Below are 21,892 nucleotides of genomic sequence, written 5' to 3'. Positions count from 1 at the left end.
CTGCCTATAGTCCTTGTTCCATGATATCCACTTTGCTTTTGCCTTCAATCATTTAAATTCTTTGCTCAAAAGTCAGCTTCCCAATGAAGCCATCCATATTCACCCATTTAAAAAATTCAGCCCTTTTCTCCTGCCTGACCTGCCCCACATACTTCCTATTCTTCTGTTCTAGCTTTATTTCGATGGCACTTACCTCCATTTAATATACTACATGTGTTACTAATTGTTTTAACATCTGTCTCTACATAATAGAATGTAAACCCCAGGATGGAAGAAATTTTTGACTTATTTTTTTATTTGCTGCTGTATCCCCATCACATAGAAAAGTACCTATGAGAGGCACTTAATAAATGCATATTAAATAAATGAGAGAAAGTGGGAGGGAGGGAAGGTAAAATACATTTTAGGAACCATCTGAGATAGATCTGAAGGGTCTGGGAAGCTGATATCTAGGATACATGAACCATTAACAAAGACTGAGTTGGTTTCCATAGAATTTATTTAAAATATAATTCATAATGTACAATGGAAAGATTTGTCAAAATTCTTCTGTGCCTAGGAATTTTTATGTAGGGGGTATTTAGAAACCATACTTATAAATCCATTAACATATAGATCTAAATATCTATAGATATATAAAATAAGTAGAACTTTAAGAGAAATTTTACAAAATGCCACAGGCTCTGGTCACTCCCCTAGATACATAAAAAGAAGTACACTGGTGTAAGTCAAATCATTCAATTACGTGTACCGTAAGGTAGCTTAACAAGTAATAGTAACAGTGAACGAAGCTCTTTTCTATAGATGAAAGCCTACATGGTTCGTTTGTAAGTGAAATAGAGGAATAGAAATGCTTCCTGCTGCAAGCTGACAGCTACATGGAACCCCCTGAAGTTATAAATTGAATTCCTCTACTAATTACTGGTCTGAAAGGGACAAAGATCCACATTTTATTTCTCTTGCTGAACTTGCAATATAAGCACTTGTGAATTTTACATTAGGGTCAAGCTGGGAAGTTCTCAGTCAGTTTTACTTGGAGTACAGAACAGTGTTACCTCCATGCAAATTAGGTCAGGCATTCTTTCCTGCCTTGGGCACCTACGAGCAAGATTTCAGTGTAACAAATTCTAATAAGGAAGTTGATATAGAGGGGAAAAGAAAGAAAGAAGAAACAACAAAATAAAACAAAACATAGATTCTATTCGAAATAAAATTTTGTTTAGAAATTTGAAATTAAATATTATGGATTTTAAGAGTACATATTTCAAAAAGACCAGAATTTTATAATATCACTCATTAAAATTGCATGCCACATTCATTGATAGCACTATCAACTAATCTATCTACTCTCTTGAAATACTCATTTTAAGACCAATAAAGTTACCCAGCAGGCAGGTACTTTAATGAAATAGGCCCAGTTCTCCAGAGAGGAGAACCTGTGGTTCAAATGCTAACGCTTTTGATCAGGTAAGCACTTTATTCTCGCCAATGAGCAATAACTTTTATGTGGATGCTGATCAAAAATGTTCTTGGGAAGGAAAAAGGATGGGGAGAAGGGAGAGGGAACAAAGGACTGTTGTGATGTAATATTTCAAAACAGATTTTTTGAGAAGAAAAAATAGCTTCGGCATTTTTAATGGGTGTATGTGCCCTTTCTAACTTCCTGGAAAGTCAGAGTTCACTCTCCTGCAAAAGCAGCAGCTTCATTCAAATTAGAATAACAAAATTCATTCATTTATTCATCCAACAATTACTGAACATAAAAGAAAAGAATGTAAGTATATTTATGGTGAACACAATCTCCATCATTAAGTTTCCTTTCTCTCTTGTTTTTGTTCTATTTACTGTAACTTACTTGAAATATGTCTGAACAAAAATAATCTAAGGAATAACTAATACACTGAGGTTCAACATTTGAGAATGTAGAAAAAGAAACAAATCAATAAGTGTAAAATATTGACTAGTTCTGGGAGTCATCAAGACCTAGCTTGAAATCCCAGCTCCCTTACTTATTGGCTGTCTAAATGAATGGAAGACTCCGTCCCTGGGTCTCAATTCCCTTAGGTGGAAAATGTTCTAACAGTACCTACCCATGAAGTAGTTGTTGGGATTAAATGAGATTCTGGCAAGCACTCCTTCCCAGAACATATTCAACAAATTATAGTTATTTGGCTTATCTTTTGGAATCCTAAATATATGTAATGCCTTTCTTAATTTCTATGAGCACTTTTTGGCAAGATTTTAGAAACACTAAATTGCCTTTGAGCTCTTTAGAAGAAATTATTTTTCATGCTCATCTTCTTTAAAAATACAACCCTTGGAATTTTCGTGCTTTCGAATGTCTCAAACGAATGACGAAGAAATTCCACCTTTCAAGGAGACCTTCCAATAAAATAACAAAGAAAATTCTTACCTAGTTTTGGCAAGGAATAGGGCACTTTAAAGTAGTCCTCATAAAATTCTATTAATCTCTTTGTTATATGGAGAGCATAGTCCCCAGATCCTCTTCTGATGGCATCGGGTCTTGCATATAATCGTACCTAATTAAAAATATATATAAAGATTACTTTAGCCTTTTGGTACTCAAATTTTATCTTCCCTGCATATGTGAATCTACACAAATCACTTCAAATAGTACAAAAATTAAGCAGTGTTCTTGTTCATATTTCAAAGCATGCTGTGGCTGACAGAACCAAACTTAAACAATTAAAGTAACCAAGTTGAGCAAGTCACAATTTCCTCGCTTTACAAGGAGACATAGAGAAGATTTATACACCCTGCATCCAAATAAATATTCAGTTATCGCTTACATGTGCTTGCTAGAGATACGAAGGCAGGGTGGATTAGTATAATGGTTTCCTGACTATGCTGAAAGTAGGCAGGACACGGTAGCTCCACAGGAGAGAAAATTTATGGTTTGCTAAAAACACATTGCATCCAGCTTTGGAAGTATTACTATGCTGAACAATAATGTAAGTTATGCTTCCTTATTTTCTTTGAAACCAACTGTCCTTATTCCCAATATGCAAGGTACAAATAGAAAATTTTTCATGTACGTAAATGATTGCCATCCTGGAAGGCCGTCTGCAACTGTTCCTGGCTTCAAAACCAGCTGGAATAATTCTTATTTCTAACACAATCCAGATACTTAATATTGATTTCTAAATCAAGTATTGTATATTATCTAGTCTTTAGCCAAAAAGAAGCCTGAGGCAAATAACATAAAACTGAACAAAACTAACAATTGTACAGAAAAGGTTAAAATGAGATTAGTTTTCATAAAGCTTTCATAAAGCTATCCAGCATCTTTCTTTCCAAAGGCTAAATCTATTTTTCACAGATGTGGTCCCTAATCCTCATATCAATTCTGTGAATAATAAATATGTATTCTGTGGAGTAGTGGAGAGCATAGCAGCCTGGGAGTTGGGTTTTAGTCCTGCTCTGCCACTAACCAAGCTGGGTGATATTGAACAAATTACTTAACCTCTTTGGATCTCAAATGTTCTCGTTTATAAAATGAAGGTATTGGCTACCAGCTGGTTACTAAAGTTCTTTGCAGTTCTAAAACACATTACTTCCAATTGCATTTTACAGATAAAAGAGTTTGTGTTCTTTTCAAATCACTAAAAAATAAATAGTTTACTCGGTACATGAAAATGGATATTTATAGTCAACAGAAAGACAAAAGAAAGCTATATCAATTGTATAAAAATTGATTATACAATCAAGTCTTTTTTATCCTTGTTTAAGGAGAGAGAACGAAGATTTCAGAGATGTGTATAATCAAAAAGAATAGAAAGTTAAAGAAATACATTCTGACTTTATGTTAGAAAGCCTTGTAATTCAATAAGATATTTACTAAATTCAATAACATTTATATACTAAAGTTGTGAAGCTACTTCCCAGCAAACAATCAAATCAAATATCAAATTTAGTTCACAGTCACTTACAGTTTTAGTTGGGGTGTAGACACTACCTACAATAGCAAAACTTAACACTCTTAGAGAGACAATGGTTATAATTCCCTGCCCCTGGTATAATCTGCTTATAAACATGTAATATCGTAAGTCAAGTTCCCAAGAAGCAGATCCAAAGGAAAGCATGAGTGTACAAGTGATTTACTAAGTAAGTGTTCTCAGGAGAATCCTATGAGGGAGCACAGGAAGCAAGATAAGGAAGACTAATAGCCAAGCAAGGTGCAACCTCAGGTGAAGTCCTGGTCTCAGCCTGATACCACAGCCCACTTTAGAGTGTAAACTACTGGCAAGTTTGTGCTTCCTTGAAATATGAGAGCTAGATTCCCAGATTCCCGCACCTCAGTCAATGGTTACCGGTTAATAAGGGAAAGGCATAAAATTCCAGACACTTTTTGTTCTTGAAGCATCTGGCTGATGCAGCTCCAGTGGCCCAAGGATAGTCCTTTGAAGAAGATTTCAGGTATGAGCTATTAGAAGCAAAGTGTAGAGAGCTGGAGGATAATCACACCAAAAAGGAAAGAAGATCTGGCCTCTGCACCAAAAACATACACTACAGACAGTAATCATTCACTGATACATTCATTCATTCAACAAATATCTATTTGACATCTGGCTTGTATCAGGGAAAACATTTTTAATTTAGTGTTGAAGAAGACATATTCTCTAACCAAAGGGGGTACAATGCACTATTGGGGGAAAAGGCAATGAGATGTAATCCCCATTCTCAAAGAGTTTCCCAATTATTAGGTAAGTTAGATAATAATAACAGACAATGATGCATGCCATACAAATGATAATCTACAAATGATAAATGTATACTGAGGAGAATGGATAGCTTTCAGAAGGTTCAAAGTGAAGTAAATAGTAATTTCATGTTAAAACCATAACCAGGACCACTGTAAAATGATGTGGCAAAAGGCTACTCATTTTACAACTCAGAAGCATCATTGATTTTGTTAGAAACAGTGATTCCTATTAATCATCTCTACCAGTTAGTCAAGCTATCCGTAGGCCTAGACAAAAGAAACACAATTAAATCAATCTGGTTGTCAAGATTTGATGAAAATGATCCAATCTGAGTGAGAAGATAAACTATACACATGCTTAGCACAGTATCTTCATTTGTTCATTCAAACATTTATTGCGCGCCTGCTGTGTGTCAGACATTGTGCTAGAGAATACGAATAAACATTCCTACCACAAAATGAACACGGCATTTACTCTTATTGCTCTTATGAGGTTCATAATATGTGGGAAACAAACAAATCAACAATAAAATACAGTGTGAGAAATGCAACAGTGTATTCTGCCTTCCTTCCCATTACAAAGGGGGTAACGGGCTGAACTGAGCTCCTATGCAAGACCAAGCCCATTCCATCCTCTCTTGCCTTTTCAAAAATAGCATTCTCGAAATTCTCCCCTTTATCTCCCATATCACCAAATTATGCCTCCATAATGTATCATTTTCATCAGCAAACAAAGACCCTGTATTAATTCCTACGTTTTTAAAACAAAATCTTTCTTGACCACACTTCTTCCAGCTATGGTTTCCAGCATAACAATGTGCTCTGAAAGAGTTTTCTATATAGTTAGGATTGACATATAAATTAACATCCAAACTAGAACACTTTCAAAATGAAAAGAACCATTTAAGTGTAAGTAGGGTGGTTGGCCATCTATGTTCTGTTTCTAGTCTCTTCTGAATTCACTGTAACAAGGCTTTCATTCTCACTATTCTACCAAAACTGCTCTCATCAACACTAGTGGCCCCAGGATGCCAAATCCAACAGTTATCTCCCAGTCCTCAACATGTTTAACCTATCAGCAGCATTTGACACAGTTAATCATTTCTTCTTATTCTAACACTTTCTTCATTTGGCCTTTATCTTACTTTGCTTTCTACCTGGTTGACCACTCCTTGTCAATCTCCTGGATAATTCCTTGTCATCCTCATCCTTTTCACATTTTAATGTTGGAGAGTCCTAGGTTCGTATCATAGATGACATCTTCATATCTCTGTCTAAACTCCATCCCTTGGTGATAATATCTAGTCTCATGGTTAAAAATGTATCATTTAAATACTGAAAACTTACCCCACAATTCCAGACTAACCTCACTCCATTATACTAGCTTCTTTTGCATTTTCCCATAAGTATCTCCATGGATTGTCCTTCCACCCCTTTATATATTTGTCAAAATATCTCTTCTTTCTGAAATGTCTTCCTTCTCACCCAGGACTCTCTGTCCTCCTTCCATGTTTTATTGTTTCCCATAACATTTATCACTATTTGACAAAAGATATGTTTTACTTACTCATTTTCCTTCTTGATGTCATTTTTTGTATAATGTAACTTAACATGAGCGCAACATTTTTTATCTATTAGTTTTAACCATGGAAGTGCCATTTTTGTAGGTCAAAATATTTTATTCAATTTGCCTCTTAAGTACCTGACGCCTTTTAGGCAGTCATAGATTTTGATGAATGAATGAATGAATGAATGAATGAATTTCATAGGCATGTGCAGGTCCTGAGGGAGTAAATAATGGGAACCCTTTGATAAGACTATAAAATTCTCAGGAGAGAAATGTTTCAGTTGTCTTGAAGGATAAACTGGATGTAGTAAGCTACCAAGTGGAGGATGATATCCCAGATCAAAGTCACATTATATGCTAAGGAAACAATGCTAACCAAATAATAAGTGACATAAAAGGCAATAATAAATATTAAGACTTAATTATAATAGTAGTGGTAATTCATTGGAGGATATTAAGGCAGAAAGTGATAAAATTACATTTGCATTTCAGAAAGATTATGTCAATGACCTATACCAAGGTAAACTTAAATATAGGGGGCTGCTTGCTAAGACTGCCCACAGAGAAATAAAATTAGAAATGTGAGGAAACATACAGTGATAAGTGAGACTAGAGAAGTATAAAGAAACTTCAAACCATATTTAAAAGGATATGTATATTAAACTGCAGAATATTAATTTAATACTATGGGCATAGGCAAGTTATTTAAAGATTTTAAACTACAGAATGACATGATCGGAATTTGGTTTTAACAGATAACTTCAACTGCAGTATAGATAATGGATTAAGAAAAGAATAGAAACAAATAAAAGGAAATGAGTTAAACTGTTATAGAAGTCCAAGTGAAAGATGGTGGTTTAGACTGGAGAGATAGCAATAGGGATACAGAGAAATGGATGGCTTTATGCAATTGGTACTAGCATTCTACTGAACAAGGCCTTTAGCTACCAAGTAAAGCCAACTGTAGTCGCATTCTCACTTAAGAACAATCATTCACTTTATCTGTACCTGTCTCACTCCGGTGCCTTTGAAACTAGTGAAACCCAGTTAAAGAATGGGGGAAAAGTCTAAAATATTTCACAAACTGGATAATTCCTTTGTGATTAATCAAGAGTTTGCTGTACAATAATTCATTTTATACTGTGAAAAAAATCAGTTGTTTTCTCTTTTTTTGGTTAACTAGGCTCTGCCTAATCTTAACATAGAAACTAAATCTTCATAAACAAAGTTATCACTCAGAAGCAATGAAATAATTTTATTATACCTGCTTTTTGGCATTTTCTGATATTTCATGATAAAAGCCCAGATCTGAAGATATAAATTGCTTATCAGGCTTTATCTCTCCCTCTGCATAGGTTATTCTAACAACCAGTATGAACCAAACTGCCCATTTGGTCCAGTGGAAATGACATCATTCTAGGAACTAGCACACAGGGAGGTGAGCCTCAGCTTTCTCACTAACTACGTCTGTCAACTTGTGAAAGTCAGTTAACTTCCCTGGGTCTCAGCTCAAAGTTCCTTTTAGGAGTAACAGTTTATCATTATACATACATATAATTTCACATTATGCCTGAGAGACTGGTATATTATACTAATTTTCCTAAGTGCTCATCTCGTCCCCACTTATTTTGAGAAAAAAATAATGAAAATGCTTTCTATCTTCACATAGTTTTACTCTTTTGCATTTCTCATTCCTTTGAAATACATACCAACTGCTCAGCTACAATCTTCATTCTTTACTGTTGAGTATACCTTTTATTATTATTATTATTAATTGCCCATGAACTTGGTACTGATTAGACAAAAATAACTGTCGTAGCCGACATGGAATACAAGCCGCTTTAGAAAAATATTCATATGGTGCTATCCCTGTGATAATACATCATAGCGATGAACTAAGGTGTAGGAACTACCTATGTTTGATTCCTTAGAATGGTTATGTGCCCAAAATAGGTGCCTAGAGGAGGTTCATTGGACCCAGTGGCCTTTATTCTGTAGCTTCATGAACTCTTTACATTGAAAGTATGTTTGTTTCATCTATTCATAGGTTTTAAGTATTGTATTATTGAAGAAGAAAAGTACTAAAAGCAGATATCTTCAATCCCTTTAGTCATCTTACTTTCTCACAAAAACAAGGATGGCAATTAAGTTTCAACTATCCTGACAGCTGAGAGTGGCTGCTTACAGGACATGTGGGGAAGAATCCTGAGGCCACATCTGCACTTGGCAGGAAAAAGTGCCAAGATCTGTGAAATGCCATCTGTACTCTCAAGGGTAGGAGACATGGCATTGGTGTCAGATTTTGCCATTATTAGGATAGACTATACTTTGGAAATGAGTCATAATGGAAAGAAACTTTAGACAAAGTCAAATTGACTTTGTCTCTGATAGTTATGCAATTTAGAATAAGAATACTAAAGACAGTTTAAGGATTTCATCTATGGGACACTGTCACTATTTAATGAGCATCTATTAATGGTCAGGCCACCGTTGACATGTTCAGTATCTAGAAGAGACATGGTCTCTTCTTTTAAGGAGCTTGCAGTCCAGTGGGGAGATACAGCGACAAAGTCTTAGAATTAAGAATGACACAGTGGATCTAATTTACATTGGCTCTTCAGATAGGTCCTCTCCACAGAGATGGTAATTCGATGAAATAGGGACAGAGCAATGGAAGTAAAGAGAAACAAATAATTATTCATTCTTGCATCTAATGTTCTACCTTCCACTGTATTAAAGATTTCAAAGTGGAAGTAAAATATATATACAATTGAAAAATATAAACAAACATGCTATTGTCAGAAATATTATAAAATCCTATACTAAATATTAGAAATTATCTTCTAATAACTTAAAATACATCATAGATTTTTTTATTTATCTTTACAAAGGACATGTACAATAAATATGTAGTTAGCAGTAAGTCACGATTTTGTAGATGAAGAGGCTGAATTGGTTTTCTATAGCCATCAAGTCACTTTCAAAAACAGTGAAACTAAATCTGTCTAATGCCTTTCTTCTAGACTGTCTTAATTATTTGTTGTATTAAAAATGAATTATGGTAGTTGTTTCACAATTATGTGAAACTGTGTAGTTACACCACACAGCAAAGAAGAAAAAAAAAATTTACAATAGTATCCCTGTTAAACAAAGAATTGAATAACATTTTCCGTAAGTTGACATTCGTAATTTTGGTGGCGTTGTTAAATAAAACTTCTGGCTTGCCAGTTATTGTCTGAGAAAATTTTATACCTCAAGAGTATATTAGGAACTTTGGAAAATGTAGTAATTGTCTCATGGCTTTAAAAATCACCATATTAGCAATAATAAGCTTATTTTTCCTTTCACCTAACTGAAACATCAGTGCCTTTCTTTAATAACTACAAAACAATGATGTGCTGTCACTAAATTCTCAGCCAGTAAAGCTGAATTAATTATATTCACCTACATGAATATAATTTGATTTGGGGGTTCTTCATACAAATCAGTAAAACACAACCAGCCAGGGAGAAGGGAGCAGGTGCTTTTGGCACTAAGTGGAAAACAAATATATTGATACAAAGAGGAAAGGATGTTGTAAACAAGAAACTAAAAGCCCAGGAGTATTAGTCTAATTTAAAATTCAGAAGATAACTCTTTTTTTCTTTTATTTATTTGTTTGTTTGTTTGTTTATTTGTTTGTTTGTTTTGACTAAGCAAAAAAAGAGATAAATACACACAAAACTCTGACAGAAACAAGGAACCAGTGTGCATTTGCATGAGCCAATAAACAAGAAGAAGAGGCTGGAAGGGTCTGGGGCCTGAGGGCTGGCGAGGGAGCAGGCAGTGCAGCCCCAGGAGACCGGAACTTGTGAAGGGCCTTGACATCTCAAGTGAAGAGCCTGCGTGTGCTGCTTTGAGAGCCACTTCAGAGTCTGAAGCACAGTAACATGATTGAAAACAACAAAGGGAGATTATCTAGGCAACAGATTTTACAATTTACTGAGACAGGGAGACTAGTGAGTAGAAACGTAAATTACAAGTGAAAATTTTGTTCTGTAACTTCTACAGTGAAAACAGCCAGTAATAGGCAGTCTCCATCACCACAGTCAAAGAGCTCATTCTGAGAAGAATTTAGAATTGGAAATAGATGGGTAATAAAATCCCAATACCAAGAATGAGGTACATGGTGATAACAAAACTACCAACTACCTCAAGACCTACCATTCTCACACAAACAGACCAAAGAAACAAATATTACAGCCTCTCCATGGGTCTTAAACATCTTTAATTAAATTCCACTTCATATCAAATACTGTTATAAGAAGACCTCAAAATATTATCACTGATAAAGTTGTTCTAATGACCTGTCCTTGCTTGTGTTTGCTCTCTTTCCCCTTCATAGAATTTTACTAAGGATTTACTAAGAAAAACACTTGCTGAGTGAGACTTCTGAAATAGGTTTGCTATATACTACGGGGTTCCTTTTGGACCCAGTGGCCTTTATTTTATAGGCTCATAGGCTTTCTGTATTTAAAATGTATTATGCTGAGTGAAATAAGTCAGACGGAGAAAGATAAATACCATATGATTTCACTTACATGCAAAATCTAAGGAACAAAAAGAACAAACTAATCAAAAACAGACTCACAAATATAGAGGACCATCTGGTGATGGACAGAGGGGAGGGGTCTTGGGGGAATAGGATAATGGGATGAAGGGTTAAAGAAGCACAAATTAGTAGTTGATAGATAGTCACGGTGATGGGGAGCATGGTAGAGGGAATGCAGTTAGCATTAATGTAATAGCTACATGGAGAGCCGAAGGAGAGAAAGAGTAATTAGGGGGATCGATTTATAAGCTATATAAATGTCTAACCGATGTACTATATACTTGAAACTAATAAATCAAATTTAAAAAATCATATGATCATATCGATAGATGCAGAAAAAGCACTTGATGAGATACAGCATTGATTTATGATTAAAACATTTAATAAAATGAGTATAGAAAAAACATAAAGTGTGTTTGCCTCATCTCCAAGGACTTTAAGTTTTTTAAGCATTGGGTCCATCTTTTCAATTTCTCTTTCTACTCCTTACTATGTCGAACATGATGGCTTTCTCTCAATAGTGACTGACAACAAGTTGCTGACTCCCATAAAATGGCAATAAACTTTGAAGCACCTTGTTTGCTCCAATACTCAAATGCAGTTATAATAGATTGATTACATCTTCCAACTGCATTTGCCTTCAGGCAAGGAAATTGGTACTGTGGTAACCTGTATAGTCTCCTGAAATCACTTCACATTTATTTACTAAGCACAGTATTTACTAGTTCACCATGAAGCTTATAAATTCAACTTACAGATACTTCAAGGAAAGGGCAGGGCTTTGCTATAATCACACTGCTGTTGTCACATTTTCTAATATATATATACACACACATATATGTATGTATGTATGTGTGTGTATATATATAATGTTATATATATATATATATATATATATATATGTATGTATGTGTGTGTATATATATAATGTTAGGCTGAATAGTGGTCCCCCCGCAAAATACCATGTACTAATCCTTAGAACCTATCAATGTTACCAAAAGGGACTTTGCAGTTTTGATTAAATTAAGAATTTTGAGCTGAGAAGATTATCCTGGATTATTTGGTTAGGACCTAAATGTAATCACAAATGTCCTTATAAGAGGGAGGTAGAAGAAGTTTTGACTACAGAAAAGAATTCAATAGAATGGCAGAAGCAGACAGAAATTGGAAGATAGACAGGAGAAAGAAGCCATGAGCCATAGAACACAAGTAATGTAGTTTTAGAAGCTAAAACGGCTAGGGCCATATCATCCTCTAGAATCTCCAGAAGGAACCAGCTCTGCCAACACCTTGATTTTAGTCCTGCAAAACTCATTTCGGATTTCTAACCTCTGGAATAGTAAGAGAATAAATATGTGTTGAAGTCACTAAGTTTTTGGTAATTTATTACTGCAGCAATAGGAAGCAAATACATTTATAACTTTTGTTTCTTCACACCAATTAATACACTGTTTTGTGTTAGATTTTCAGCTTCTTGTAGGAGCACATCTTGTATTTCTTTGTGTGGCTTTCTGCTGTGTAAATAATTTACAGCTTTCACACTGCTAATGTTGGCACACCTGTTTTAGTCACATATATTATTATGAAGCACATTATAGCACACGATTCATACACACACAAATGAAATGATTGAGTAAAAAAATCATCTACAGCAATTTTTCTCCTCATGTTGTTCTATTATACTGCATATCAGAATCACCTGGGGTAACTGTAAAATTCAGATTCCTGGGCCTACACACTCCAGAAATTCTGAATCGTCTCTTTCAGGTGAGGCCCTAAAATCTTCATTTTTAACAAACTTACCAATCAAATCATATATACATTAAAATTGAAAAGCTACTGGCCTAAAATCATCTGAAGAAATTTTTGCTCATTCAGTTCTACTGCAAGCAAACCTCAAGTATGGAAAGAAATATTTATCAAAAGCATATACCCTCATTCCTTAAATCTATTTCAACATCAGAATCTTCAATGAAGATACATTCAACAAGCCATTACTATTTTTAACTCTAACAACTAATCTTTCTTTCCCCTGCACAATAAACAATAAACAACAGATGAGTCAGATTCAATGTTTAGAAACCAGTAAAAGTTGTTTAATCCTGTCACAGCCCACAGATAAAACAGTAGTATTGAATCTTTCTCTGAGATAGAGTACCTCTTTTGCAGTAAACTGAATTGCAGTTTTGTTTTTTTTTTTAAAGACAATAAATTTAGAGAATTTTCTTATTAAACTATTTGTTCTATGCCTGGTCAAATTCCTTCAGCACGACTGACAGCCAAGTCCATCTATTTGTAAATATAGGAGCTCAGTGCTCAGTTGGATTCAGTTTCAATTTGGTTTGGCCCATCTGTCCTTTTAATCCCTGATTCCCAACCTGCTGACCTCACTTTTATACATACCATCTTCCCCTCCAAATCAACACCAACCAGTTCAAACATACCAGCCTCCCTGCATCACTCCTCTCTCCTGTATCTTTCAATGATGCAGGCAGTTACTACCCAGGGGCAAAACTCAGAATTAATTTGTTCATTCACTCATTGAACAAATATGTATTGAGTATCTACTCTATGCCAGGCCTCCTTCCAGGTGCTGGAGATGTAGAAGTGAACCAAATAGATAGATATCTGTACCACAGGAAGCATATATTCTGGCAGGAAAGATAGGTAAATACAAGCAATACAAATAAACAATGCAAATAATACAATAAAAAATAATAAAAATACAAATAAATATAAATAATATATAATATGATAAATAATAATAAGTATTCAACTTAAAAAGTACACCAAAAGGAGTTTAAAAATATCTGAAGGCCAGGGAGAACCTCAGTAAGAAAGAAGGTGATATTTGAGTAAAAGCATAAAACAAGTAAGGTTGTGAGCCATATGGACCTAGATTTTGGGAGTGTATGCTTTCCAGGAATGACTACTTATCAATGTCCTGAAAATCATTGTTTCTGTCCTCAAGCCTCTTCACTCAACTCTGCCTTTAAAGAAATTACCAAATATTCCAGTCACCAAGAAATCACATAGAAAAGTCCAGTACAAAAGAACATTATCTGAGGCAGGGGAAAAATGGCGTAGATGACAGAGGCTCTTTTCATCCCTCTGGCGACCAAATCAAAGTTGTAATGGAAACAAAGAGTAGCAGCAAGAAAAAATTGCCTGGGATCTAGATGAACAAGCCATAAAACTGCAGAGAAATCCAAGAAAGCACCCTGCAATGGCAGAAGGTTGGACAGGGCAAGGAGGCAGGGCTGCCCAGTCCTGAGCGGCTGAGTGAGATGAAGGCTGCAGCAGCAGCAGCAGACGCCTCTTAAAGGGGCTGCATCCGCAAGCGGATTTTCACGGTGACAAACCTGCTCGCTCTGAGCACCAGCACCAGTTCAGCTGCTCAGGGGGCACCAGGGACTTCCAGGGAGACATTGTCAGAGTGAAGGCCAAAGAAAGATTCACTCAGTACAGAAGTGCTGGCAGTATCCATTGCTCCCCATTGAGCCCTCCCCTCTACCAGTGCTCCCTACGCAGCTCTGCCATAGCTGTGACGTCATCAAACTGGATAACAAAGGTCGCTCGACTCAGAGGATTCCCTGAAACCTTGCCTACCCCAAATTGAGCCCCACCCAAGCCACTTCCAGGTGTATCCTCAGCAAGTCGGGTTCTCCTTGCTGAGACTCACACTGGTGGAGGCAGCTGGCCTCGGTTTCTGGTGTGGCCTTTTGAGGCAACTATAAGCACAGAATCTGTGGATTGCTTGCTGAATCTTAACAGGCGGCCCCTGAAGAGTAGAGGCTTGGGCTAAGTTTGGCCTGCAGCTGAACCCCTCTCAGGACTGTGCCACTGGATACCTACTTCACAAATCCACTAATAAGACTGGGAGACTTAGAGCTTGCTTAGTACATAGAAACAGACACAGAAAGGCAGCCAAAATGGGAAGACAAAGAAGCAGAAACCATATGAGAGAACAGAACAGAGATCCAGATATAATGGAGTCAAGTAATCTAACAGATACAGAGTTCAAAACACTGGTTATAAAGATGCTCAGTGAGATTTTGGGACATGTAGATAAATTCAGCAAGAACTTCAACAAAGAGATAAAAAACATAAAAATGGAAATAGAAATTATAAAAAAGAACCAGTCTGAAATGGAGAACACATTATCTGAGATGAGAAGTATATTAAATGGAATAAATATAGGAATAAACAAAGTGGAATATAGGAATAAACAAATAAATAAATATAGGAATAAAGAAGAGGATTGCATGCCCTATGTAGAGGACAAAAAAGCCAATCAGGACACTCAATCAGAATGGCAAGAAAAAAGATGCCAAGACTATAAAAATAATTTAAGGAGGATATGGACCACTATTAAGGCTCCAAATATTCATCTGATCGGTGTAACTGAAGAAAATCAAGATGTTGAACAGCTGTTTGAAGAAATAATGATGGAAAACAACTCTAACGTGATGAAGGAAATGGACATAAAACCCCAGGAAGCTCAGAGAATTCCAAAAATCAGAGATCCAAAGAGGCCTACACCAAGGCACATCATAATTAAAATGCCAAAGGTTAAATACAAAGTAAGAATATTAAAAGCAGCAAGAGAAAAACAAATAATTACATAGAAGAGAACACTCATATGACTGGCAGCTGATTTCTCAAAAGAAACTATGCAGGACAGAAGGGCTTGGCGCAAAATATTCGACAGGATGAAGACCCAGGATCTGCATCGAGAATAATTTATCCAGCAAAGCTATCATTTAGAGTTGAAGGAGAGATAAAGAGTTTCCCAGACAAAAATAAGCTAAAGGAATTTATCATCACCAAGCCAGCATTACAGGAAATGTTGGAGGGACTTCTTTAAGAAGAAAAAACGTGTATCAAAAACAGGAATAAGGAATGGTAACAACTACATTCCTATCAGTAAGTCCCTTAAATGGAAAAGAATTAAGTGCTCCAACAAAAAGATAAAGTGGCTGAAAGGGTAAGAAAACAAGACCCCTACATATGAAAAGGAAGGGGATGGAAAAAGATATTGCTTTGATGAACCTAGACGGCATTTAAGTCAGACAGAGAATGATAAACACTATACGATTTCACTTATATGCAGAATTTAAGGAGTAAAAAGAAAAAACTAATCAAAAACAGACTCACAAATACAGTGGACAATTTGGTGATGGACAGAGGGGAGAGGGGTTGGGAGCTGGGAGAATGGGGTGAAGGGTTAAAGAAGTACAAATTAGTAGCTGATGGATGGTCACGGGGATGGGGAGCACAGCATAGGGAATGCAATTAGCATTAATACGTTGGATAGGTGGAGGGTCAGGGAAGGAGGGAGGGAGCAATTGGGAGTATCATTTTACTAACTATATAGATGTCTAACCAATGTACTGTATACATGAAACTAATTAAAATTTAAAAAAAAATAAAAAAATAATCTCAGTGACTCAATAAATGTCTATTTCTTGCTCATGCTAAAAAAAAAAAAGAACATTATCACATTATCCATGTACTCCCAACAGATTAAATAATCGTGATATTTTTTCCACATTGTCTTCAGATATTTTTTAACTATGTAAAATATTACAATTCCCTGGAGGCAATACGCCCCTTTCTTCCCATTCACTTCCCTCCCTAGAATTAATCGCAGCCATGAAGTTCTGGCTTCAGTATATTTCCAATTCATGTTATATTTTTTCTTCAGTTTTACTAGGTATTATCAGTTTCTCTTCAAAAGAGTTGTACCAATTTACATTCTACTAGCAATATATGACCTTCCTGCATCTGCACATCCTCAAGAATTTTGTATTTTGAAATGTTTGTTAATCAATGAGTATGAAATGGTGCCCCGGTGTTATTATAATTTGCATCTGCCTGATAATGGTGATGTCTAGCATCATTTCAGATGTTTATGGGCTTATATTTTCTTCTTCTGCAAACTGCCCTGTTCCTTTGCCTAGTCTTCCATTGGGTTGTTTACCTTTTTTTCCTCATGATTTGTAGTAATCCTTTGTATATTCTGGCAGTAATCACTTTCCAGCGTATGATTTGCAAAAATCTCCCAGTCTCTGCGTGTACATTATGTTCCTGATCAAATAGAATTTTTTACTTTGACTGTAGTCAAATATCAAATGTTCTCTTTAGGGGTTGTGCTTTCTGGGTCTCTTTAAAGAAATCTTTTACTGCCCTGAAGGTGAAAAGATACTTTTCTTATACTTTCTTTAAAATTTTTTAAACTTCTGCTGTTCCACGTCAGAGCTTTAACTCCTGTGAATGTATTTGTGTGAATGATGTAAAATTACGATCTCATTTTACTTTTTTCTTTGTGGATAATCAATTAACACAGTATACTTGTTGAAGAGCCTTGCCTTTCCCCGTCATTTATAATGCTTCTCTGCAGATACAGCACTAAGTTCTCATATCTACTTGGCTCTCCGTTGTATTCTCTTGGTCAATATGTCATTGTGTGAATAGCACATTCTGTAGTCACTAAAACTAAGTAAAAATGTGAGGTTTAATGGTACTTTATTTTTTTAAATGTCCTTAATATTATGCATGAGACTTAGGATCATTTTCCACACTTACACACAAAATTCAGTTGGGGATTTTGCTAAAACTGCCCTGGATTTGCATATCAATTTGACATTCGAGCATTAGATCTTAACATCCATGTCCATAGAATATCTTCGATTATTTTAGTCTTTACCCCACTTCCAAGTTTTACTGTTTCCTTCGTATAAGCCTTGCACATCTATTTGATTTACTTCTAGATACCTTACAGTTTATTGTTACACTGAATGGGATTTTAAAAACCATATTTCTAATCTATTATTTCTGATATCAGTCACTTATTAATTTTTACGAAGTGACTTTGAAAAAAGCCAACTTTCAAAATTAATTCTAATAGTTTTTCTGTGTATGTGTTGGCTTGTCTCAGTCAGGATTTCTAGAACAATGCCAAATAGAAGCCGTGAAAGAAGACATCCTTATCTTTTTTATTTTTTTCACTTTATTTGGAATGCTTCTACTGTTTCACTACCAACTATAATTCTTGCTGTGAGATAAGGAAGTTTCCTTCTATTCTTCGTTGTCAAGAATTGTATCTCAAATAACGTTAGACTTTTCTAATGCTTTCATCATGTCTATTCAGATTTCTGTGTTCTGCTAAGATAATGAATTATAGTATTACATTTTCTAGTGTTAAATTGTTTACTTTCCTGTGGGATTGGGGCTGGGGAATGGGGGGAACACAATCTACTTAGACATGTCGAGAAGTTTTTCTTTTTTGTTTAATTTAAGACTTAACAACAAAGTCTAGTAAACATCTGTCACCATACAAAGTTATTATGATAACGCTATTTTCTCTATGTTGTACACTACAGTCCCACGACCTTTTGTTTTTATAATAAAGGGTTGTACCTCTTATTCCTCTTCACTCATTTACCCATCTCCCCCTCCCCTCTCCTGGAATGTATTCAGCCCCATTAGTTTGTTCTCCGTATCTATAAATTTGTGTCTTTTTTGTTTTATTCGCTCTAGGTTAAATTTTCTTCTTCCTGGGGTATATCCTGTAGTCATTCTTTGCACAGTGGTCTGTAAACAGAAAACTCTCCCAGTCCTTCTTTGCCTGAAAGTGCATATATTTTGGTTTCAATCGTAATTAATTAATGAGAATATGAAAGCCTCGATAAGCCATTACTTTAATTTTCTCTCAACGTTTTGAAATCACGTGTTAACACCATCTAGGGGACTGTGTTTTCACTAATGAGAACGGAGTATTTTTCCGTCCTTTCTTTCCGGTTGCTTTTTTAAAACATAATTTTAAATTTTCAGAAAGAAGCAGAAATAATAGTATAATGAACTCCTATATAAGTATCTCCTAGATTCAATAATTATCAAGAATTTGCTTCATCTATACCTTTTTCTTTGCTAAAGTGTTTTAAAGGAAATCACAGACATTATGTCATTTCACTCATACCATATATATCTTGAAAGCTATAGATATATTTTATGTAACCACGATGTCATTATACATCTTAAAAAATGATCTCCAGCTGCTCTTAAGTTTTTTTGTTTTGTTTTGTTTTGCTTTTGTTTTTGTTTTTGTTTTTGTTTTTGTTTTTGTTTTTTTGAGTTTAGTGTTTCTTAGTTTTACCACGATTTATCCTATGTGTCTTTGTTTTTACTTATCCTGCTCAGGTCATTCTTCATCTCCCCTCTATCTCATCACACGATTCCAAGTCCAATCTATCATCAAGCCCTTTTAATTTTGCCTCTTTAATAGTTTTTAATCCATCACTTCTATTCATATCCACTGCCATCCAAGTCAAGTGATCCCATCTTTGTCACCTGAATTAATGTGATAACTTCATAACTTTTCGTTTCCATTCCTTCCCTTCTACATCCAATCTTCACAATGTAGCCAGATGTTTTTTTTTTGGTTTTTTTTTTAGAATGCATATTTGATGACAAGACTTCAATCTTAAAACCTTCATTTTCTTTGAAGAAAAAGGCCTAGGTCTGGGTGGTCAGTCTCTAATCAGCTACGCATAAACTGTTCAGTTAATCTTAGTTTCTCTAACCTGTACCATTCCCCACACCCCTCGCCACTTCCTAATTAACTTTTGGTAAGCCTTCAAATTTCCCATCCCTTCTTCAGGGAAACCATCCTTAGAATACAAATCTAGATCAAAGTTTTATCTCATTCTCTTTTTGTAAGTTCTCAGAGAGAACACTTGGCACAATAACAACTTTGCACCTTCCTTTTTTTGGTAGATTATTTGATTACGCCCATCTCCCTAGGAAACTAAGCTCCTCATTGTATCCTCTAAAAGAGGAATGGCACAGAGCAGGAACTCACATTAATGTTGGCTGAATGAATGAATAAATGTCCATGCATTCCTTCTCTGTGCTTTCACTCCAATCTGTAAATGCCTATCTTAGAGTCCTTGTCACACTTGACATTATTAATAGTTTCCCATTCAATCTCCCCAAATAGATTATAAACCCCTGGGGGGGGGGGTCAGAACTTGTGTTTAATTAGCTTTCATATCTCCAGCAACTGGCTTAGTGACTATATGAAATATGTATTTAATTATAAAATAAGAAATTAGAATAGGGATCCTAGGTTTGATTGGCTCCCAGGTACATGGAACTGAGTTGATCGTTCTTCTTAATATATGCATTTATTCTTCATTCCCATTTCACTTATCTGAGCACCTGCTATGCCCCAGATGCTGATTTAGCCACAAGGTATAGAACAAAACAGACTAAATTTTGGCCCATATTGAGCTTATGCTATATCACGCTTTCATCAGTTATCTCTGAAAGTTTCTTCTTCTGTTTTCTGATTTATTTTTATTCTTGCTTTCCCCCTTCATTTCCTATCTCCTAATCATTCCTCTCTGCTTGGTAACTATTCTTGTGTACTTTCCATTCACGCACCATACCCGTTTTTACATGTAAGTGTATCCAGGAAAATGTGTAGTTTTTAGTGTACTTAATTTAGTGTAGTAATTAGTGTACTTAGTTTTTTATAAATGGCATTAAGTTATAATCTCATTCTCTTTTTTACTTTCACTGTTTGTTCATTCAGTTAATTTTGAGATCTATCCACATCTCTAAATTTAAAATCTAGTTAATTGTTTTTGAGCAATCCATAGTATACTATTCTATAAATATACCAAGGTGTCTATTTCCCTCAAAAAGGACTCTTAGCATACTCTTTCGGCTTCCCAAATTCTCCCACATCAATGCAATAAGCAGCCTAGTGCATGTCTCCATGTGCATTAACTTGATAGTTTCTCTCTGGCACATGCTCAAAACTGCCAGAACATCAGGATTAGCATACACAATTTTCCCAAGAAATACAAGCTGTTCTCTGAAATGGACACATCATCTTATGCTCCTACCAATAGTGGAGAGGGCTCTCTTCGTCTTCCCATCATCGCCAGCCTTTGATATTATCTGATTTTCACATTTTTGAAAATCTGATTGTTGTAAGGTATTATTACTTTAGTGCATATTTATCTGATAACTAGTGAGACTGGGTCTCCATATGCACATGAGCGATCTAAAGCCAGATTTCTACTTTGTGTCCACGTATATTATTCTGTGACTCAGTTGTTTCCTCTGTAAGGTAGGGATGATAATAATAATTCTATTGTGAGAAATTAAATTGTTAAAAATTAAGCATCAAGAAAATACCTAGTGCTAATAAATGTACGCAATTTTTATTATTCATTACGCTTATTTACTAGCATCTTCATTTCATTCTCTTCTTTAAATTGCCCGTTTATATCCTTTAACAATTTTTCTTCCATATATCCTATATAGTCCTTTTTGGTTTACATGAGCTTTTTGTATATTTTGGATATCAATCCCCTGCAAATGTTTTAAAATGAATAAGTGAGTGAGTGATCAGAGATTAAACATGACAGTTTTCTCTTACAAAACTCCAGCTGTTTGCTCTTTCTGCTCAGTGCCTTGCTGGGTCATTTTTGTGAACATAATGTTGAATTTCAATGTATTTTTTATCTGGTCAATAAATTTTAAATAAAAGTTAATTTATATTCCATTTTTCTAAGTCAACAATATGCAAGTCCACAATTGTAGGGAGGAAAATACTAGCTCCACAGTGGAAATATTAAACAATTCTATTTGTGGTTCTTAATGGAAATTTTTTTAAAAACGGAAAATCTTAAAAACTATAAAATAGAGCTCCAATAAACATTACATAAGAATTAGTGTTTAAAGAAAATGTATGTGGAGAACTCTAAGGTTTGTAACCATTTTCCTAGCAACTAAAAACACACAAATTGATAACAAACTTCTCAGCTCAGATCTACATAGGAAGTCTATTATTTCCATATCATATTTTTAAGGAGAGATTCAAAAGTATCAGAAAAGAATAAGTAATTGAAAAATTGAAATTTATATGAAAATGTGGGGTGGGGGTGGGAATCACAGCTAAATAAATGGAAATAATGACCAGTCACCACCATTTCCA

At 35.2% G+C, this 21,892-nt stretch overlaps 1 protein-coding gene across 1 annotated transcript in view; it reads right to left on the bottom strand.

Moving 5' to 3' along the window:
* The window catches only part of TRHDE (thyrotropin releasing hormone degrading enzyme), a 341,392-nt gene that overhangs the window by 239,696 nt on the left and 79,804 nt on the right, over window positions 1-21,892 (bottom strand). The window contains exon 3 of the mRNA XM_011374415.2: window positions 2,414-2,540. Within this exon, the coding sequence (XP_011372717.1) occupies window positions 2,414-2,540 (127 nt within the window). The remainder of the gene's footprint in view (window positions 1-2,413; window positions 2,541-21,892) is intronic.

Source organism: Pteropus vampyrus, unplaced genomic scaffold (assembly GCF_000151845.1).
Source record: "Pteropus vampyrus isolate Shadow unplaced genomic scaffold, Pvam_2.0 Scaffold9, whole genome shotgun sequence".
NCBI lineage: Eukaryota > Metazoa > Chordata > Mammalia > Chiroptera > Pteropodidae > Pteropus > Pteropus vampyrus.
Note: the sequence above shows the minus strand (reverse complement) of the source record. Positions and strands in the feature narration are given on the sequence as shown.